General features: G+C 37.5%; 1 protein-coding gene across 4 annotated transcripts in view; it reads left to right on the top strand.

Moving 5' to 3' along the window:
• JPH1 (junctophilin 1) overlaps nt 1-19,108 on the top strand; it is an 87,457-nt gene that overhangs the window by 38,993 nt on the left and 29,356 nt on the right. For all 4 annotated transcript variants that reach the window (XM_061342914.1, XM_061342913.1, XM_061342915.1 and 1 more), the window contains exon 3: nt 14,119-14,237. In XM_061342914.1, coding sequence (XP_061198898.1) covers nt 14,119-14,237 — 119 coding nt within the window. The remainder of the gene's footprint in view (nt 1-14,118; nt 14,238-19,108) is intronic.

Genomic DNA, 19,108 nt, shown 5'->3' with positions numbered 1-19,108 from the left:
GGGGAATGAGATGGGTATTGAAAACGTTTGTTCTCAGCTCAGACATTTCCAAAACCTTACAGAATTCTGTCTGTCCTGATCTGGTATTCACTGGTTCATATGCTCCTGCCCAGATTCCTGAACTGAGCAGATAAGAATCTGCATACTTTAAATTTAGTTCACCATGCAACTAACATACTCTTCCCTGTACAGCATAAAAAAATCAGTTATTCTTTTGCTAGGGAAGCTCTGTGTTCAGATATTTCATATGCCTGCCCTTATCTACTTGAATGCACAATATGTGAGATTCATGACTGAAATTCTATCTTCTGCCGCAGCTCATGGCCTCATGAAACCTTAAAATAAGCTCCAGCATTTCAATTGTAAGCAACTAGTGTCCATTAAGTACACCACAGAGTAGACTAATGCCCAACTGCCATAGCAAAATGTCACAGAATAATAAAGAGTTAGCAACATACTGATACTCTTACACCCTGCTGAGATAAAATTTTTGGAATGACAACACCACTGGTGCTCCCAACATGGACATCAGTAGCCATAGTTACTCCAATATGAGTCTCCATATTGATCGCAGTTACAGATAATGAGGTTCAGCCACTAAACCTGCTCTGTCACTGGTTATGAGATAGCAGTTAGCCCAAATATAAACTGTAGTACCAAGTACACTTTATACAATGTTCCTGGAGAAGGTTTGGCTTTCTGGTCTCTGCCCTTCTCACTGGACAAGGGCCCATTCCCCCTTGCTCAACATTCTACCTGACACCAGCCTATTTGGCATCTTATGGGAGCATCTTGTGAGTGATACTTGGGATTGACTGAAAGCAGAAAATTCATCTTCCAATCAATTGGTTTTTCACTTTTTTCAGGCACTGTCTTTTAGATGTGGGTCGAGAGTTGCCTTCCTGTTATAATCTGGGGCTTTACCACTGAGGAGTGTGTATGTGGAAGAATTTGGACTCATAGTATGTTGTTAATGCATCTGGAGATTCAAAAGACTGAGGCTCACGTAGATGGTTAACTAGAAGTCATGTCGTGTCAGCTTCTTATTCATGCAGGGTCATTTTTGACATTAATGAGTGATGCTAAATTCAATGAAAACACTGTAGTGTAGTTTTATAGTCACCAGCCAAAGACAGGCGTGACTAATTTATAGAGAGGTGCAAGAAAAAGAGCTTGAATATTTTTACAGTGACTCCAGCCGACCCTCCTAAGTGGTATTAGTTGTACAGAAGGATTCTGTCAAGCAAAAGCGCACCTAAGGACAAAGACCCCAGACGACTTGACCTTTCTCTGAGGAAACTATACCTCAGCTTCGCTAAAGCTGTTTGGCTGACTTCCACATCTTGCTGGCAGGGAATCATCTTTTCATATAGGGAGGAGTGACACCTTATTCTCATGACAACAAAGAGCTCAATTTTGGTGAAACAAAAGGGTCTACTGTTAGCCAAGTAGCTTTGCAGGAAGAAATGTACACAGTGAATATCCCAACCATTTATGGCTTGGAATGTGTAGCTGTGTAGCTTCAGGAGCTCTGGAGGAAACAGGACAATTTTAGAGCTCATGATTCTTCAGCGTGTAAATTTGGTGGCATATACTCACCAAAAGAACTGGGACCTCTTACCCTGGGCAGTGGGGGACTGACACATCTGCTAACAATTGCCAAAAGAATTGTCCCAGCGCCACAGGCGAAGTCTCATGCCAAATATTCCTGAGATGCTGCCATGGTAGTCAGCCTTCGTTTTATTTTGACAGCGTTCTTGCTTCTGAGACAACCGGACAAATTTAACAAGAAAGTAGAGATCTCTTTTTAATACACACTATAAAATATGACCCTTCAGACTCTGTCTTGCCCTCTTCCCTCAAGACTAATTGTTAGGGCCTCAAATGGTTGGGTCCTTAAATATAAGTTTTTCCTTTCCAGGCCATTCAGTTTTAGCCTTCCATGTCAGAGATGGTTTTTATTTCCTTTCCTTCTCCAAAGATTTCTTTCTCTCTGAAGCCTTTTTCAAAGAAAATAGACCTTGCTTCGTAGAAGATCTGTAATTGAGGTTCCTGTTTTCTTGGCACTGGAAACTGTGTCTTTTCTCAAGGTAGATAAGAAAGGCCATTTCTTTCCTGTCCAAAAAAAAAAAAAAGTTGTGCCAGTGCTATCTCACTTGTAGGCTGTTAATACTTGATTTTATCCTATCATGTTCAAAGTCTAAGACTGAGTCATTGTTTGCGGCATTTCTATGAAGATAATGTATGATGTACCTGAAATTACTAGTACAGGATGTTGCATCTTGAACTTCTCTGTGGTGCTGTCACTCTTTGTAAAATATATGATGTATTTAAAATAAGGAACTCACTTTTGTTTTTACCTAGACAAAAGGTGAGTGCAGTGTAGTGCAGTGATTCATGTTGTGACTTGTATGCTCTCTGTCCAGATACTGTGGAATTGTACAGTCCTGTGTTCTCAATTGCTATTTATACCCATTAAACATGAGAAGAGGTTATCATTCTCCTCTCCAGTAATGGCTCATTTAGCAAACTTACAGATAGGTTGAATTTCCGCGTGTAAGAATTCTGATTAAAGTGCATAAAAATCCTGGACCTAAGAGCTCCTAAAAGCTTTCTTTGTATTTCTGCCATTCTGTGGAATTCCACCTTGATGATCAGATAGCAATCTAGTTTCCATGTTGACCCGTCAAAAAGAAGTCAATTTGTACCCTATTTTCTCAACAATTTGAATATTCAGTGCATTACTTTGCAACTAGACAGGTTAGCCATTCAAGAAAAAGAGTAAATTGCAAGACTTTATAGCTGGACTCACCTTCATGAGAGTTAGAAAAAAACCCTGCTGCCAGCACATTTCAACTTACATTAAAGGAGCTCCACAGAATTCATTGCAAACCAACCCATTAGTTTAGCAATTCTTTTCAGGGCTGTATTTTATAGCACAAGTTTTCTTTATCTCAGCAGACCTTTCACTACACATCTGTCTCAGAGAGTGTGAGAATGTTATTTATTTAATGGATTGCAGAGTAAGTCTTTATTTGTTACCAAGTGACTTCTCCTTTCCAATGAGAAATCACATTCCATGTACATCCACTTGCTGCCAGACTGTGCTCGTGCCAGAGCAGCAAGGCTACTTATGGAATGGGCCCTCATGTTTTATTAAATATTGGCAGCTAAGCATAATAGGAGGTCAAATTCCATGTTCAGTAGACACACACTTCATTGGTAGATATAGCTGAAATTCTGACTGTAATTCACTGGTGGAGAGATTATTATTGTTATTATTTTGCTAATTATGTAAAGTAGTCTTTTAATTACCTTTCACTGATCATCTTGAATTACAAATTCTTCAAGGAGGCATGTGTTTGCTTTCCCTGCTCTTCCAGTGGCCCTTCAAGAATGTCCTCCATTCCTCCTTTAAGCCCCCAGTAATGTAGGCTTCAGCAGAAGAACTGAGGCAAGACTGAAGCCTTTCCTGCTGCTGACCTTCATTTTTCCCTATGGGATTCATACAGTAAGGTACAGATTCAGGTGAAAGCAGATTTATATGGACTCTAGGAAGGACCATCTTATATTGGTACACAACCTGACAAAGTAAGTTGTTGGGGTTATTTGGCCCAGAAAAAGGGAAGGTTTCAGGGAGACCTTATAGCAGCCTTCCAGTAGTTAAAGGGGGCCTACAGGAAAGACGGTGAGTGACCCTTCATCGGGGAGTGTTGTGATAGGATGAGGGTAATGGTTTTAAATTGGGATCTGCAATTTAGGAAGATAACTTATTTAAGATACTTTGCAAGGAGAGCTGGGTTTGAGGCTCAAGAATTGTCTTCCTCTCAGGGCACCAGATCTCAAGTCTGGGCCTTAGCAGGAACAGCTTTTTAATGGGAGGGGGAGTGCATAGTATTGCCTTATAGGAGATTCTTGTCTTACCAGCTGCTCTGGTGTCAGAGTCATGAGAGTCAGTAAAACCCATCAACCTTTAGATAATCTGGCAAGTCTGGTAGATCTGTGTTTGTGTGAAGAGAGGAAAATAAGACATTAGGATTGATTATTTTGGGACTTCCTTCTTCATAGCACGTGGTAGTATTTGCACTAAAATTCAGCTATTAGTGATGCAGAAAAGAGAGTATTTGCTTTCTAGAAGAGAGTGGGGGAGAATGCCAAGAATCCAGACAAAGACCATAGTAAGGAAAAAAAAGGAACAAATAGACCAAAAGTGGCTATATTGAGAGGGTCTAAAAACAGTAGGCTTCGTAAGTCTGCAGTAAGTTGTTACTGTCACAAATGATTACTGCTAAATGTGTAAGAGTACAACAATGAATCCTTAGCCTTACCATGCAGATATGCGTATCTTCAGATGAACAAAGTAGTCAAGGACTGCTTTAAGAAGGACTAAATAGACTTCTGTGAACTCTCAGCAGTCTCTGGATGCTGCAAAAGCCTTTTGGGCATCTAGGAAAGATAATCAGCCCTATGGGAACCAGCGGAGAGCAGTGATCCTGGGTTTTCAATTTTTCTGGTAGCTGATAGGACATGCTGGTTATTTATTTAAATTGTGTGTTATTGTCAGCATTGCAGTAGCTCCAAAGGGTACATATATACAAATATTTTATTTGGGAGGGGGGGTATGTGTATGAGAGAAGACTATTTTGAAGCTATTAAATGTGCTTGTCATAAACCCAGTTTTTGCATTTCCTTCACACTGGAGATCACAAAACCTGTGCAATAGCTGTCACCTGCTCTATGCCTGAAAGGATCTGATGTTACTTTCAGTCTGAAGTGCCCTTCAGTTAAGAGGAATTACATGTTTACAGATGGAAGGATAATCAAAGTCTCTCCTTAGCTTGTTTTTACTGTTCAGTCTCTTGATGTATATTAATATTAATATTGTATTAATATATAATACAAGCTGCTTCATTCATATCTGCCAGCCTGGAGAAAAGTCAAATCATATACAACCATCCCTACACTTGTGCACTTGTCTTTAATGGAGAGCTTAGGTCTTTTGCTGATTAGGCTGTGCAGATATAACACATCAGTGTTTTCTGTTATTCAAGTACTTCTGTGAATTTTTTTTTAACAGTTATCTTTAAACATGTCAGAGAATTTGTAACAACTGAAAATAGAGAAACTAACCCCGGAATGGTTTGCTAGACAGTTTTCTATCAGTACTGTTTTTGTAGACATCTGGCACCTGATGGGGGAACAGAAATGAACCAAGCAAAGAAAGATAAGTCCAATTCAGTTTTGGCTGTCAGACTGCTAAGAACACAAAGATTGAACACATGCCTTTAAAAGTATGAAAATACTAAAGTTCAGTTTCTCCACTAGATTTTAATGCTCAGAGGTATTAAAAGGACTATTTAAAAAAAAAGCCCACATTGCCACAGATTGTTTGCATTCATGTCAATATGTTTGTTATTTAAAGAACTTAATCACATCACATTCTTCTTTTAGTTATAAATGCTTAAATTGCATTATTGCAGCTCAAAATATCTGGACATTTCCTGCCCTAAAATTAAAAAAAAAACCAAACCAAAAAAAAAAAAACCAAAAAAACCCTTAAACTGCATCAACTCTGTACAAAAGAGAAATTAAGAAATACAGACATTGTCAAGGATGACATCTGACATAGTTTTGCTGATTAATAGGGCTTTCAAAAGTTTTATAACTAGAATTATTCTAACAAAAATGATTTAGCATATATATTTTCTAAACATCAACAATTGATTTCATACTTTCTGATCTCTTCCTGTAAGCTGTTCCTGGCTTTTATCTGGCTGTATCCATGGAATGATGATTCGCTGTTGCTTTCTTGCACATAGTTTAGAGTAACTGCCAGGTACTGGTGTTGATGATAGCAGTCATCATACGTACTATTTTATTTCATTTGTCCCAGGTAAAGAACAGGGTTAAGGCATGGGGGAAGTGCAATGCACTAAAACATACTGTAGAAATTGTTTGATCAAATAATTACCACAGTCCATGTATTCCCATTTCCTTGAGCAGGAATTATACCTTCTCAGTGCAGAATGCTTATTACGTGGGGTTCTTTTTCCTTGAAGCTCATGTTGTATGATTAAGGGAAGAGAAACATATTTATCTCTTTTTTTTTTTTTTTCTTCACTTAACTGTGTCATCAAGAGCAGCTGAAGCTCAAGTGTGCATCTGTTTTGTTTTATGCTTCCAGCTAGATTCTGAAGCTGTCTTCAGTCAACCAATATAATTGGCTTTGGTGATCGGAAATGTCAAATTTGTTGCAGATATTCCTTTACCCCTTTCCAAAAAACCTGTCTGCAGGAATTAACATTATGGGGCCAGAGAACTGGAAGAAAATACTGCTCACTAAGGAGACTTAATAATAAAATAGGATATACTCTGTCCTGTAATGAGCATCAAGATTTCTACTTTTCTGTAGATGTACTTGGCACTTAGTCACATGAAAAGAATCACCATTAGCAAAAATGGGGAAAAAATCCTGTAAGTACAGAAGTGTTATTTTCTCCAAAGGAAGATTTTCGCCACAGGAAAACTTGCTTTCTGCTTGAAATTTTGCTGTTCATCTTGCTGAAATTGAAGACCATATTCAAGATTTTGGTGACAGTGGTAGGGTCAAGTACAATCAATATGAAAGCAAAACTTCATTCATTCAAGCTCCTGCTAGAATAATAGATAAAATTGAATACTTCACATCAAGAGTCAGCTCCATTACCCAGGGGCAGATTATCTAGTGTGCACATAAATAATGCCAGGCTAGTGGGACACCTAAGGTTAGAGGGAGTGCCATGTAAATGCAGCTTCCCTAGTGATGTTTAATAGCAATTTAAAACCACTTTTTAAATTCAGACACCTGCATATGAGTCTTTTTCCAAACAGGTGAGCAGGAGTGAGGCCCTGAAAGAGAGACTAAAGAAATTGAACTAATTTGTCTTGATTGTTAAAGGTGAATTTTCAGAAATACTTTATTTTTCATGGATGCTGTCCTTCATTCACCTTAAATCTTTCTGAACTGCTGGGTACACATGGGACTAGTGTAAATTACAGAAATGTTTACCTCAGTACCTCTGAGTTGCTGAGCAGTTCTGGTTTTACTGATGTGGGCCACAGAGTTCTAAAGGAGAATGCAAAGAGGTTGTGTATCTTGGCATAAAGGGAGCTGATCATAGAAAGGTTTGACTTGTAAGAGAACTTAAAGATCATCTAGTTCAAACCCAGTTCTTCTACAAACACACAAACTGGTGTTTGCCATAGGACTTTTTGTATACTGGTAGGCACAGCAGAGCATGTTCATGCTGACCACTGCAGGAGTCCAACATCCACACAGTTTAGAGGAGCAATTTGTAAATATTTCAAGTTCTTTATTTTTAATGGAGTAGGAGGGAGTGCTTCCAGTGAGATGATCAGAGCACCCATGTCGGATGTCTGAAATACCTAGTGTAAACAGTCCCTAAACCATCTAATCCCACTTTCTGTAAACAAAAGACTGTGCCATTCTTTTCCCAGAAAATGGATTAAAGGGGACTTTTAGTACTCTGCCTCATATAATCTTAAAGACTCAGAAAGATCTTTTTCTCTGTGAAATATACCCAAAACAGGGTTGACTATGCCCAAATTCAGTTTTTATCATTGGACCAGGTAAGTTTTTATCTGAAATATTTGTCTTCCCCATTTTGTCTTCCCCATTGTTTCTTCACTAAAGATCTTCAAGAAGTTTAAGTAAAAAAGTTTTTCTTTTTCAAACCTGTTATTCTGTGGCCCTGACATTTCTTTTTCTTTCTTGAGACATAGATGAGCTAGGCATTATTCCGTCAGTGGTTTTATGGAGTCTGAATTATGTAGTACAGCAAGAACAAATTCCTATTTATACTTTATTTTCCTCTCTCATATATAAAGACCCCATTAACCTTTCTTTTTGCTGCAGTGTGTGGGGCTAGTCAGATTTTTCTCATACTCCTTCTATGCTACTTTCCGTGACAGTCTCCCATACTTGCTAGATGTTTGGTTTCCCAGTATTCTGTTTCATGCAATGGGTTTTGGAGTTGTTGTCACTGAAGTTTAGGTTACAGTAAGCTTTAGGTTACAGTAACTGTAGGTTACAGTAATTTGTCCACTTGGGGTTTTTGGAATCCAGAAGTTGTGTAATCTGCCAACTGACCATAGTATGTTTTAATTTGCATTGAGACATCATGAAAGTAAAATAGTAAACAACTCTGGAGCAAAAACTAATTCGTAAGGTAAAACACATACATCAGCCCTTTTTTTTTTCTTTGTAGGTCTTCTACATTAAGCTTTGAGATATGTCAAGAAGTTAATTTTTAATCCATTTTGATGTGTCTTTTTAATTCCATGTAATTTATGCTGCTATTTAATTAAGTTGCCATAGGTTACAAAATCAGAAACCCTGAAAACAATCCAAGGATGTTAAATCAAAGCAATCTAGGTAAGATACAGGACCCATAATCTTTACATGTGTATAAAGTGTTTGCAAAATGGCATTTGGCTAACCAGTCATTACCGCCAGGTTTTTTTTAATCCAAGTGCTAAAATCAGGTGGGCCATTTGCCAGTTGTAAGACATTTCCTCCATTTTTAGGATGTTGTTACCTATAGATTAGTATTTTTTTCAGTTCTTCTAATATGAATTTGTACTGGAAAAAAAAAAAGCCAGAAATGGATTTATGGTGGGAAGGAGGAGTTTTCAGAAGCAAACTCCACTAGGTAAGATGATACAAATTAAATGTGCGAGCAGTGTGTACATACCAGATCTGCTTATGCTTCGCTGCATGAGACTTTACTGACAGCACCAAGACAGTCCAGTTCCTGTGTGAAGGAGGTGTGGTTGAAACTAAAATCTGTCAAAGCGCAAAGGAGATATCGAGTAAAGTATTTTGAAGAGTTTTAAGTTCAGAGTTCTTGACTGAGGACATATATCTCATTTAGCCAATTCAATACGCAGCTTACAAGCACTTTTTCACTGGCATGAAGCTCTTGTACTGCAGTATCTCTAAATCAGTCTTTTTTCTCTGTTTCCAGGATTCCCATTTCTTGCTGGTATTCAGTGACCAATCCTCACTTCTATATTACAGAAATGAGTTGCTGAGAGTGATACAGCCAGCAATTCTTAGCTAGCTCTACATAGCTGTGAACATACGTATTTTTAACCCTAGCATAGAGAATATTGTTTTTCAGCCACTATTATCACTGAAAGAAGCTGAGAAGGATGACTGGCATACTTGTTAAATGGCAGTCTCTTGCACTGTTAAAAAATTCATAGATGCTAGATAATTCTCTAGCATTCATTACTGATATGTATCAGAAGAATATGGAAATAAAATGGGGACAAGGAGAAAATTGAATTGCCAAAAGAATCATCCCTTAAAGTTTTCATCTCCAGCTCATCTTTTCCTGGAAATGCTATTGTTTTCTGTAGCAATTTATCAGAGCTCAGTTTTGCAGCATTGAGCCTCCAGTAGACAGAAGGAAATGTAAAAATGTTGGGTAGTTTCATACCTGAAACAAAGCAACAGAGTATTCTTTGCTTTCTAGAAAAATCACTGTAGTTTAGAATTAGGAAAATAGGAAATCTTTTTTTTTTTAGATAATTACAGTTTCAAAAAGGATGATATGGGTAGTGACCACAGTATGTAATGTTACTCAGACAAACCTGATAACTTTCATTAATGAAATGTATCTCTGAGAACTTCATGTAGGTTTAGCCTTTACTGCTTTTTTTACTATATGGAAATCTGTTAATAAGTATGTGTTAAGATTATTAAGGATAATTTAGTAGAAGCATAATCATGTTTCATGTATTTGACAAAGAGAAAACAGAATTATTTCTATCATTTGAAGAAACAGAAAGCAAGCTCCTGGAAAGCTTTATGCTGGAAACACTGTGTTTAATAAAAGCTGTAAAATGAAACAAAGTAAGCGTATATTGCTTACATTTTTACTCGACTCTGAACCAGGTAGTATTACAAGTGCCTTTGAAGGATGCCATGGAAATACAAACTAATCTGGAGGGTGATGGGCAGTTCTAAATGGAGTTTAATTTTAGGTAAACATTGCATAATGCATACCAGACACATGGCATTATATATAAGCACTGTTGCTGCAGAATGCTAGATAGATGTTTAAGCTCTTCAGTCCTCAGTACTCCTCCTTCAAGTCACTTTTCAGACAGAAGTAGATAGAAATCTGATTGTAGTATTGCTGGAAGGGGAGACTGCTTATAAGAAACCCCTCACTGATCAGAATCTCATGAGTATAGCTAAGATGATGTAGTGAAAGGAAAAGCGAGAATGGCTTTAAAACTGACAGAGGGGGGATTTAGATTAGACATTAGGAAGAATTTCTTTACTGTGAGAGTGGTGAGGCACTGGCACAGGTTGCCCAGAGGAGCTGTGAATGCTCCATCCCTGGTAGTGTTGAAGGCCAGGCTGGATGGGGCTTTAAGCAGCCTGGTCTAGTGGAATATGTCCCTGCCCATGGCAGGAGGGTTAGAACTGAGTGATCTTCAGTGATTCTGTGATATGTATATGTTTACCTACCCAATCAAACACAGACAAGAAAGGTTATCAATATTGGAATTGGTTGTCCCCCAGGCTAGAAAGTTCAGGCTTCTTTCAAAACCAGACCTCCCCTTATGAGTCTGAATGAAATTTCTAACAGCAAAGTTACTCAGCCATTGGTCCTCCAGCCCTTGTTCATTGGCAACAGAGATTGGTAGATATAGGAACATGACATGGTGTCACCAGGTACCAAAACTCTGTATGAGCTTATAGCTGTAGGTTCATCTTTAATGCAAGTACACTTTGATTTTTGCCATATCTCAAGATGCAGCTTAATTTTGTCCCTGTCTTGATTGCATTTACCACCCTTATGGACTCATTACCTAGGTAGTAGATTGTTCCTCTAAATACAAATTTGTTTTGGTTTAAATACTTTCATTTTATATTGGTTTGAAAGCTTTCAAGCATCTGTTTGAGACATCACATGGAATATTAATGGTAGGATGATATTTTTTAGTAAATACACAGGTAAAGATACATGGCAGTTCAAAAGTCAGTGATGTGTATTGTGTATTACAGTTGCTGAGATTGAATCTTTACAAAGGCCTGCCTGTTCACAGCTCTCCCTTTCAAATTCATTAGCTTTCTTTATAAACTATTCAAAACTAACGTATTTTTCTCCAGTCTTTGATAATAGCATTCTAATAGTGTGGGGATCTGTGCAAGGCAAAATGAAACAATTACAAACAAAATGCAGTGCCAAGCAGCACTGTCAGCAGGTAATTTGGAAAACATGCAGACAAATCAAGTGTGGAAGTCAGAATTAAAAACAAAACAAAATGCAGGAAATTAAATAGCAACAAAAAATTATTTGACTCTGACACTTAGTAAGTAGGTGTTCAGGAAGTGAAAGAGATTTCTGAACATGCAGTTTCAAATTGAGATAAGAAAGTACATATTGATGAAGTTATCAGTAAAACATCCAAAAACCATAATAGAAAATAATGCAGCTAATGCGTGTGTTCACAGGTGAAGCACAGTGCTCATGTTCTTTTCACATTTGCCATATGTTGTCAGTCATTCTTGCTGAGGAAGCCATCAGGGAAGTGTCTCAGCACAGCCACGTACACACTTCTCTTTCACTGGTCAAAGGCCTGCTCAGATGTGCTTTACCCTCCTGGGCCTATTTAATTCGTTGTGCTGTGTCATCTCTTGGGACAGTGCAGCACCGAGGCTCTGCTCAAGTGTGTCAGTGAGACATTCCTTGGCAACGTTTGTGTCTGAACAGTTCCTCCCTTTCTGGTGTGCTGGAACTCCTGACTCTGCTTACAAAAGGGGCAGAATAGCAGGAAGTTTGAGCTGAAAAAATAGGTGTGATTTAAGGTGGTGAAGGAAAGCAGTGCTCATTTACCTTCTGTTTCATTGGCTTCTTCCTACTGTGACGTACTTTGCACAGTTTCACTAGCTTATTTACTTATGTCATCATTTAATTCCTTAACTAATTGATACTGTATGTTTGAACAGGATGCGTGATTTGCTTCTTGGATATAATAATGCAGAAGTTCACAGGCATCAATAAAGAACTGTACTATCCTGGCAGAATGTTTTCCTGATGCTGGTCATTTAATATATTAGCTTTTAAAATGTCTATTGTAGTGGGGGCAATAGTATTTGAGTATTTTTATATGGGCATAGTCTGATTGTTCTGTCATCACAAAAGGATGATCAGTGTCTAGTCTGTGTGCAGACTACATTATTATCTCACAAAACACTGTCCCAGTGCTAGGATTGCTTCATTAAGTTTATGCTACATAGACATAATTATTCAGGAGCTAAGAATAGCTCATCTAATTGAAAATAATGATTATAGAGAAAGAGCGGGTTTGATTGCTGTTACTAAGCAAGCACATACCGTACAACCATTCATGAACTGCACAGATCACATATGGGGTAATACGGTGTGTTTGTTTTCATTAACAGCTTCTTTTCTCCACCCCAAGTACAAGTTTAAGGTGTTACTGCTTATTTGCTGATTTGGGTGTTTTTTTCAGGGACCTGTGAGAAGGCAGCATGAGCAGATACTTATCCAGTAAATTATGACAAGCTAAGCTTTGAAATAACATTCAACATTTATCCCCACACACATTTTAGGGAGGATGTAACTTAAATAAATCTTCTCCAGGCACCACAGATGAAACTGCCTATGTGGGGGTTTTTTATGTCTGTGTTTATACTAGTACCCTTCGGGATTAAACATCCTTTTAGAAATGCAAAGTCTGCTGTACTGTTAATCTTCTGGTGCTCATTCTGGTTAATGCTAACATTTAATTCTTGCTTCATCTGAACCACATAGAACTCTTCTGTATTCCTTGAAAATAACACTGAATTTTTACAGTGAAGTTGTTGAAAGTTTTCATTCATTTGATTGCTGTTGGTTAGTATCATCAGGCACATGGGCTCGAAGTTGCTGCTGCTGTTGTCCTCTTACCCATTTTTCATCTTACTTAAATGTCAGTTTTCTACTAGAATGTTATGACAAAACTCCTGATATCATGAAATTCAATATTTCTGGTTTAGAAAAGTTAATATCTCTGGAAGCTGGCAAAAACTCTGCCAGTTTGCCATGCCTAGCTTCCCCTCCATTCTAATGAACCAGTTTATAGCTCTAGGCTATGTGTTAATGCTGTGGAAGCACAGAGAGATCCCTGCCATCAGGAATTTTTAAACAGATGACTGTTAAAAAAGGAAGTGGGGAGGGAAGATGGGACAAACTGTGATGCAGTCGTGCAGTCACACAACTATCAATTTGCACAGTCTGGAATCAGAGGCACTTGCACAAGCTGTTCTTAAGACTTTTTAAGAACTAGTAGAAGGATGAAAGTGGAAGCAAAGGGCAGATTACTTTACAAAAGTATTCGAACTGTTGTCTTTTTCAGATGGTTTTGGATTTGAAATTCAGTGAGTTAACAAGCATTTAAAACTGTTAATTCTCTATTTATACAAGTGCTTATTGAAGCATCAAATACATTTTCCATCCCATTCCTTTCCAACATGGTCCGATTGTGGGAAGTTTTCTCTTATTTTTTAGGCCAACATACCTCAGGTTTGCCCTTCAAAAAATTTTAGATGGCACCCAGCAATGAGCGTTAACTTAGACATGCTGAAAATGCTGTGGAAATGCATCCCACAGTCCTCTTGACCACTGTGTATCCTGGTTTCCCAGATCCCTCTTCAGAAGTCAGTGTAGTGGCCCAGTCCAACCTTCTGTACACTTCTATGCACATTCTGGTAACGTGTATTAAAGTCATAATCCCGAGTTTTGGTCACATACTGTTTACTTCTATTTAGAAATCTTAATTTTAAGCTTGGGCTATAAATTTTGTACCTGCAATTAAATTTGATACAAGGATGAGCAGAACTGAAGGACTGAGAGGAATAATGTGTTAATTCCAAAATACTTTAACTGATTTGCAGTTACTTACAGCAAGTGAGCATAAGAGTGCACTATCCCATATATTGTGTGGTAGCTGAGGACAATAGTCCTTTGCTTGCATGTTATTGATGGAACTCATAAAAGGCTTCTCTGCATCTAAACTGTTTTTTGCTCTGTACAGAACTGCACATGCAAGAGCTAAAGCTGACGCTGCAGATCAGGCTGCTCAGGCTGCTCGCCAGGAATGTGATATTGCAAGAGCAGTTGCCAGAGAACTTTCACCAAATTTCTACCAACCAGGTAATTGTAGATTGGGGTTTTTTCTGTGTCTGGTTTGTTTTTTGTTTTGTTTTGTTTAATTTTATTGCTGTGAAAAGGTTCTGTGTTAAGTTAAAAAGTTGACTTCAGTTTGAATGTTTCATTTGTACAGAAACAATAGTCTGGTATAAGTCATGAAAAGTGTACATTGCTAAAGGAGAATTTGTTTTCACTTTTTAATCATTTGATGACTGTTGCTTTGTGTAAAAACAGTTGAGTTTCAAAAAGACAGTATCAAGCGTGCAACTTTGACTCAAATTAATGACTTTGTCAGGTCAGTGCCAAAGGCAAACTTCAGAGAACGTAAACCAGCAGAAACCTGAGTTATTTCTATAATGTGTTTATTAGGGGAAAGATCCTTAGCTTTTTTACTGTCCCAGCGAATTCTTGATAGTCTTGGTTGGGTAAGGCCTGAATTCTAGAGAATGCTGTATCATTACACATACTTAATATATGAGGGAATCTTTCCGTGTTCTGCCTGTGGTGCTCTATGGAACATTAGTCTCATACTCAAGAAATCATAGAATTAAGCCTATGTCACCTGTGCCATCACTGCAACCCATTTTCACCTGCCACATGCTTCAGAAAGTTGCTATAGAAAGAACCAAAATGGGTTTTGCTTTGGTTTTCTGGTGTCTTTTCATGAGGTTAATATTTTTGTGTACTGCAGTGTTCCTTAGCTTAAGATTGGATAGATAAAATGGAGTTCGGTTTGCCAATTTAACGTGTTTGTAAGTCTGTCCTTTAACCTGTCAAATCCGTTGAGTCATATCTCACCACTACTTTTTAAGGACTTGCCTGCAGTTGTATGCTAATATAGATTATAGCTTTGACATTCATTTTCACTCACTGTCACCTTCTACACATCCTTGTTTGAAACACAGATCTGTTTATTCTTAAATGTACCTATATGGTGGATGCAGGCTAATGTCATGACCTGCAAAATCGAACAACATTCCTCAACATTTTCTAGCAATTCACAATTTCCTTCAATTTTTAGCATAAATGACCACTGTATGTAAGCTCTTAATAAATCGTTATTGTCAGCGTAAAGAATACTTGTTTTTATTTTATTTCCAAGTATTTGGTTGTAGAGAGCAATATGTGTTTAGGGGTTGGGAGGGCTCAAGCACTCTGTTTAGCACGTAAGGTGAGGGCTGGTCGTCTCACGCAGATTAGAATCTCTATTCCCCGTATCAGCCTTGCACTCTGTACACATCCTTTTATAAATTCATCTGTCTTGAACATGGCTATTGAGACTGTAGGCAAAGCTCATCAGAATTATTTCCAGTAGTAAAAGTTTACTAGCTTTAAAATAGTATCAATATGTACCTTTTCACTGTTGGAAACTAACTCAATACAGCCTCTCCCGTGGATTTACATTAGTGGTCTATCCTCACTACTGATACCTGTCACCTTTTTTTATTTCATTCTTCCATCAGCTGATGAATTCCAATTTTCATAGGATCAACTAGGTTGGAAATTACTTTTAAGGTCATTAAGTCCAACCTTTACACCGTGACTGCCAAGTCCACCACTAAACCATGTCACTGACGGCCTCAATTACACGGGTTTTTAACACTTTCAGGGACGGTTGTTCCACCACTTCCCTGGGAAGCCTATTCCAATGCCTGATCACTCTCTCAGTGAAGAAATTTTTCTAATACCCAGTCTAAACCTTCTTTGACACAGCTTAAGTTCATTATCACTTGTTACTTGTCCTCTCTCCTGTACTAACACTTGTTACTTGGGAAAAGAGACTAGCCACCTTGTCTTTCCATCCTCTTTTCAGGTAGTTTTAAAGAGAAATTTATAGCAGTAGTTCATCTTATGAGTCATGGGTTAAGAAGTCATAAGCTTAGCTATGTGAAAAACAGGGACCCTGTCAAAGAAAAGCTTGATAGATAATAGAAGTAAGAGGGAATTAAGGCATTTGGAGTGAAAGCATTTCAAAGCTGCCAAACCTCTGAAATAAAGAAATGGCTAGAGTACTGGAGAGAAAACACAAATACCTGATGGCATGAAATTTGATACCAAGAAATCTCCCAGATCAAGAATTTGTTAGGTGGCTTTTTGTACTTCCTGCCATAGGATTTGAAGCAGCCTTGCGGACAAATTTGCTGAGATTTGGAAGGAGAAGGCATGGCATTCTTATTTTGCTCTCACTTAAAACTTCTATTCCAGTTACAGAAGGGAAGTATTTGTATCCCTTCCCCAAATGCAGCTATATGTGCGTACGTATAACAGAACATTTCTCAAAGTTCACTTACTCTGTTCTTTGTCTGGAAATGTCTGCTGAGTCTATCAAAAGAAACATACCTCTTTTGGAGTCTAAATTTTAAATTACCTCAGTATTTTCATTATGTCAAAATACAGCATATTTATACACATTTGAAAGAAAAATTATTTCTATTGCTTAAATAACTTTAAGATACCAAGATATTAACTGAATTTCAGTTATCCCAAATAAGCTTCAGCAAACACCAGATTCATACATCATCATGATCCTTTCAAATACCATCATGTCAAAGATACTTTCCGTTCTCAGTGTTCACAATGCCCTTTTCAGATACATTCTGAGTGGTACCAGTTAAACCCTGAGACATACCTGTACACATACTTCCTTCCTTAAGTTTTCTCATCTACGAGTTACTGGACAATGTTATAATTTGTTTTTGTCATTTATGGTAATAAAATATGTAAATTCTTTTTAGGCATGTACCTTCACTCCCACAAGCAGTAGTAAATATCTGTTTCTCAGATAGCATTTTTCATATGTTTAAATGAAAACAAGGTAACTACTATTGCTTCCAAATAGCGACTTCTCAGGTTTCTTCTGTTGCTTGAGCTTTTTATTTTTACAGTACCTTTATAATTTTCTCTTAGTGCTACTAAGCTAATAATAATAAGTATTAATAAGTATTACTATTCATTAATATTAATAATAAATTAAGTATTAATAAGGTAATAATAAATATTGTCTTTCAGTCCCATAACTATAGTTAAGAGAAAGCTTTCCATTGTGCTAAATCATCTTGAAAAGAAGTTATTAGGGAAAATGTAATTTTTTTCTCATTGCTTGAATTGCTTAGTACAGTAAGCAAGCACGCTCTCAGCAGGGAATATGTGTATGTGTGCAGTATAAAATTATGTAGTATATCAACAAAAGCATGTAAAAGTGTGTAGTGTATCAACAAGTCTCTTGAAAGAGAGGCCAAAAAAAGGTGAAATACAAACACTTCTCTGTAAACAACAGTTAAGCATTTTTTTATTTTATTTTTTTTCTGTCTTGGTGATCTCTGCATTACCTGTGGCCTAACTCCGTTTAAGTGTTTGACAATCTTTTGATAAAGATCTTAAATTTCAGATTCTTAAAAAGCAACTTTATGGGCTATATAGCCTAGTATTACACACAGTTTATAAATACAGTGAATATTCATTACTCATTGTACCATGACAGTTTTTACTTCCCAATTACTTTCTCTCACATTTCAATTTTATGTTCATTAAGACATTCATCAGAAGCTGCCAAGAGGTTCTAGCTTCGTAATGTACTTTTAAAAGAGATTGAAAGGAGAACAAAGTGATAGGAAGCAAAGTAGCATCCATCGAGTAAGAATAATAATGTCAGCCTGAATCATGAATGCTGGGGTACCATGGAAATCTTGAAATCTAGCTTTCCCAGTAATTGATTGCATTATATATGCATATAAGGAAAGAAAGAATGATTGAAAAGGTCAGTGCCATGATGTAAGGACCTGTAAGGCTACAGGGAGCTGTGTTTCCCTAAGCTTGTTCATGCTAGTCTCAGGCTGCTGCTTTTGCTGTAGCAAAGATTTGACTAGTGATTAGCAGATATGAAGAACTTGGCAGAGCCTTACTCACAAGGCTATACATTTTGTAGATTTAACAGATCTTGCAGTCTTACAGAGGCCATACTTCACTGGACTTTTTATTTATCACCAAATAAAATGAATTTTGAGAAATTCCAGCTTTGACCTGTTTGTTTCCTTAAGGCATCACTAAATTTGTAGATATGTCAAAAAAAGAGCACACCAGGACAGGAAACAAATGAAACGTGAGTCATATCCTTATTCAAGGGAGTCATCCAGGGACAGTTTGAGATTGCTTTGCTTAGAGAAAAACAATAAATTCTGTTTTGTGTCTCTGGTTAAAAACTAGAGAAGGGTAAATGAGTAATGGGAGTGCTGTATCAAAGGCATAACAGAAAAGCTTTTGGCGCCCAGTAGAAAGGGGGAATATTGTTCTAGTCTTGCACAAGGTTAATGGATCCTTTGGCTTGCCCATTCATTGTAAATTCCATGGGCCATCTCTAGGATATAGTGTTGTAAACACACTATTGGGAGATAAGCTGAAGTATGAATTTGCACAGACTGGACAGCTAAGCCGTAACTGTCTGTGTGCATATATATCGTGCAGCAAATGGATACTGCTCTTTCATTCAGTTTGAATGAATAACATGTGATTAAATGAAAGTGGGGTAAAACTACTTTGCTGCAGGGTAGGAGCAGTCTGGGCAGTTTACCATGGAGCAATTAAGGTCTGGAAATTCAGATCTGAATTGTCTCATGGCAGATTATTTGTCAGGCCAGCCAGCTGCCAGATGAACATACATGGCTCACCAGAACAATTCATCCAGTTTTTGACCTCCTAAACAAGGCATGAGATAAATCAAAAAGCAGTTTATCAGTTAACACTCTCTGAAGAGATGAGAAGGCTTTCTTTAGGTGAAATATATGAGGAGAGAACAAAGATTTTCTAGTTAGAAGAATTAAGAATTTGTCAGGTTTTACCAGTATTTTTTGCAATGGTTGGTTACCGTTACAGCATCA

This window comes from Neopsephotus bourkii, unplaced genomic scaffold (genome assembly GCF_033783945.1).
Source record: "Neopsephotus bourkii isolate Nb327-2 ecotype Australia unplaced genomic scaffold, CSIRO-AGI_Nbou_v1 NB_1820, whole genome shotgun sequence".
NCBI classification, from domain to species: Eukaryota; Metazoa; Chordata; class Aves; order Psittaciformes; family Psittacidae; genus Neopsephotus; species Neopsephotus bourkii.
This window is presented reverse-complemented; position numbering and strand designations above follow the sequence as displayed.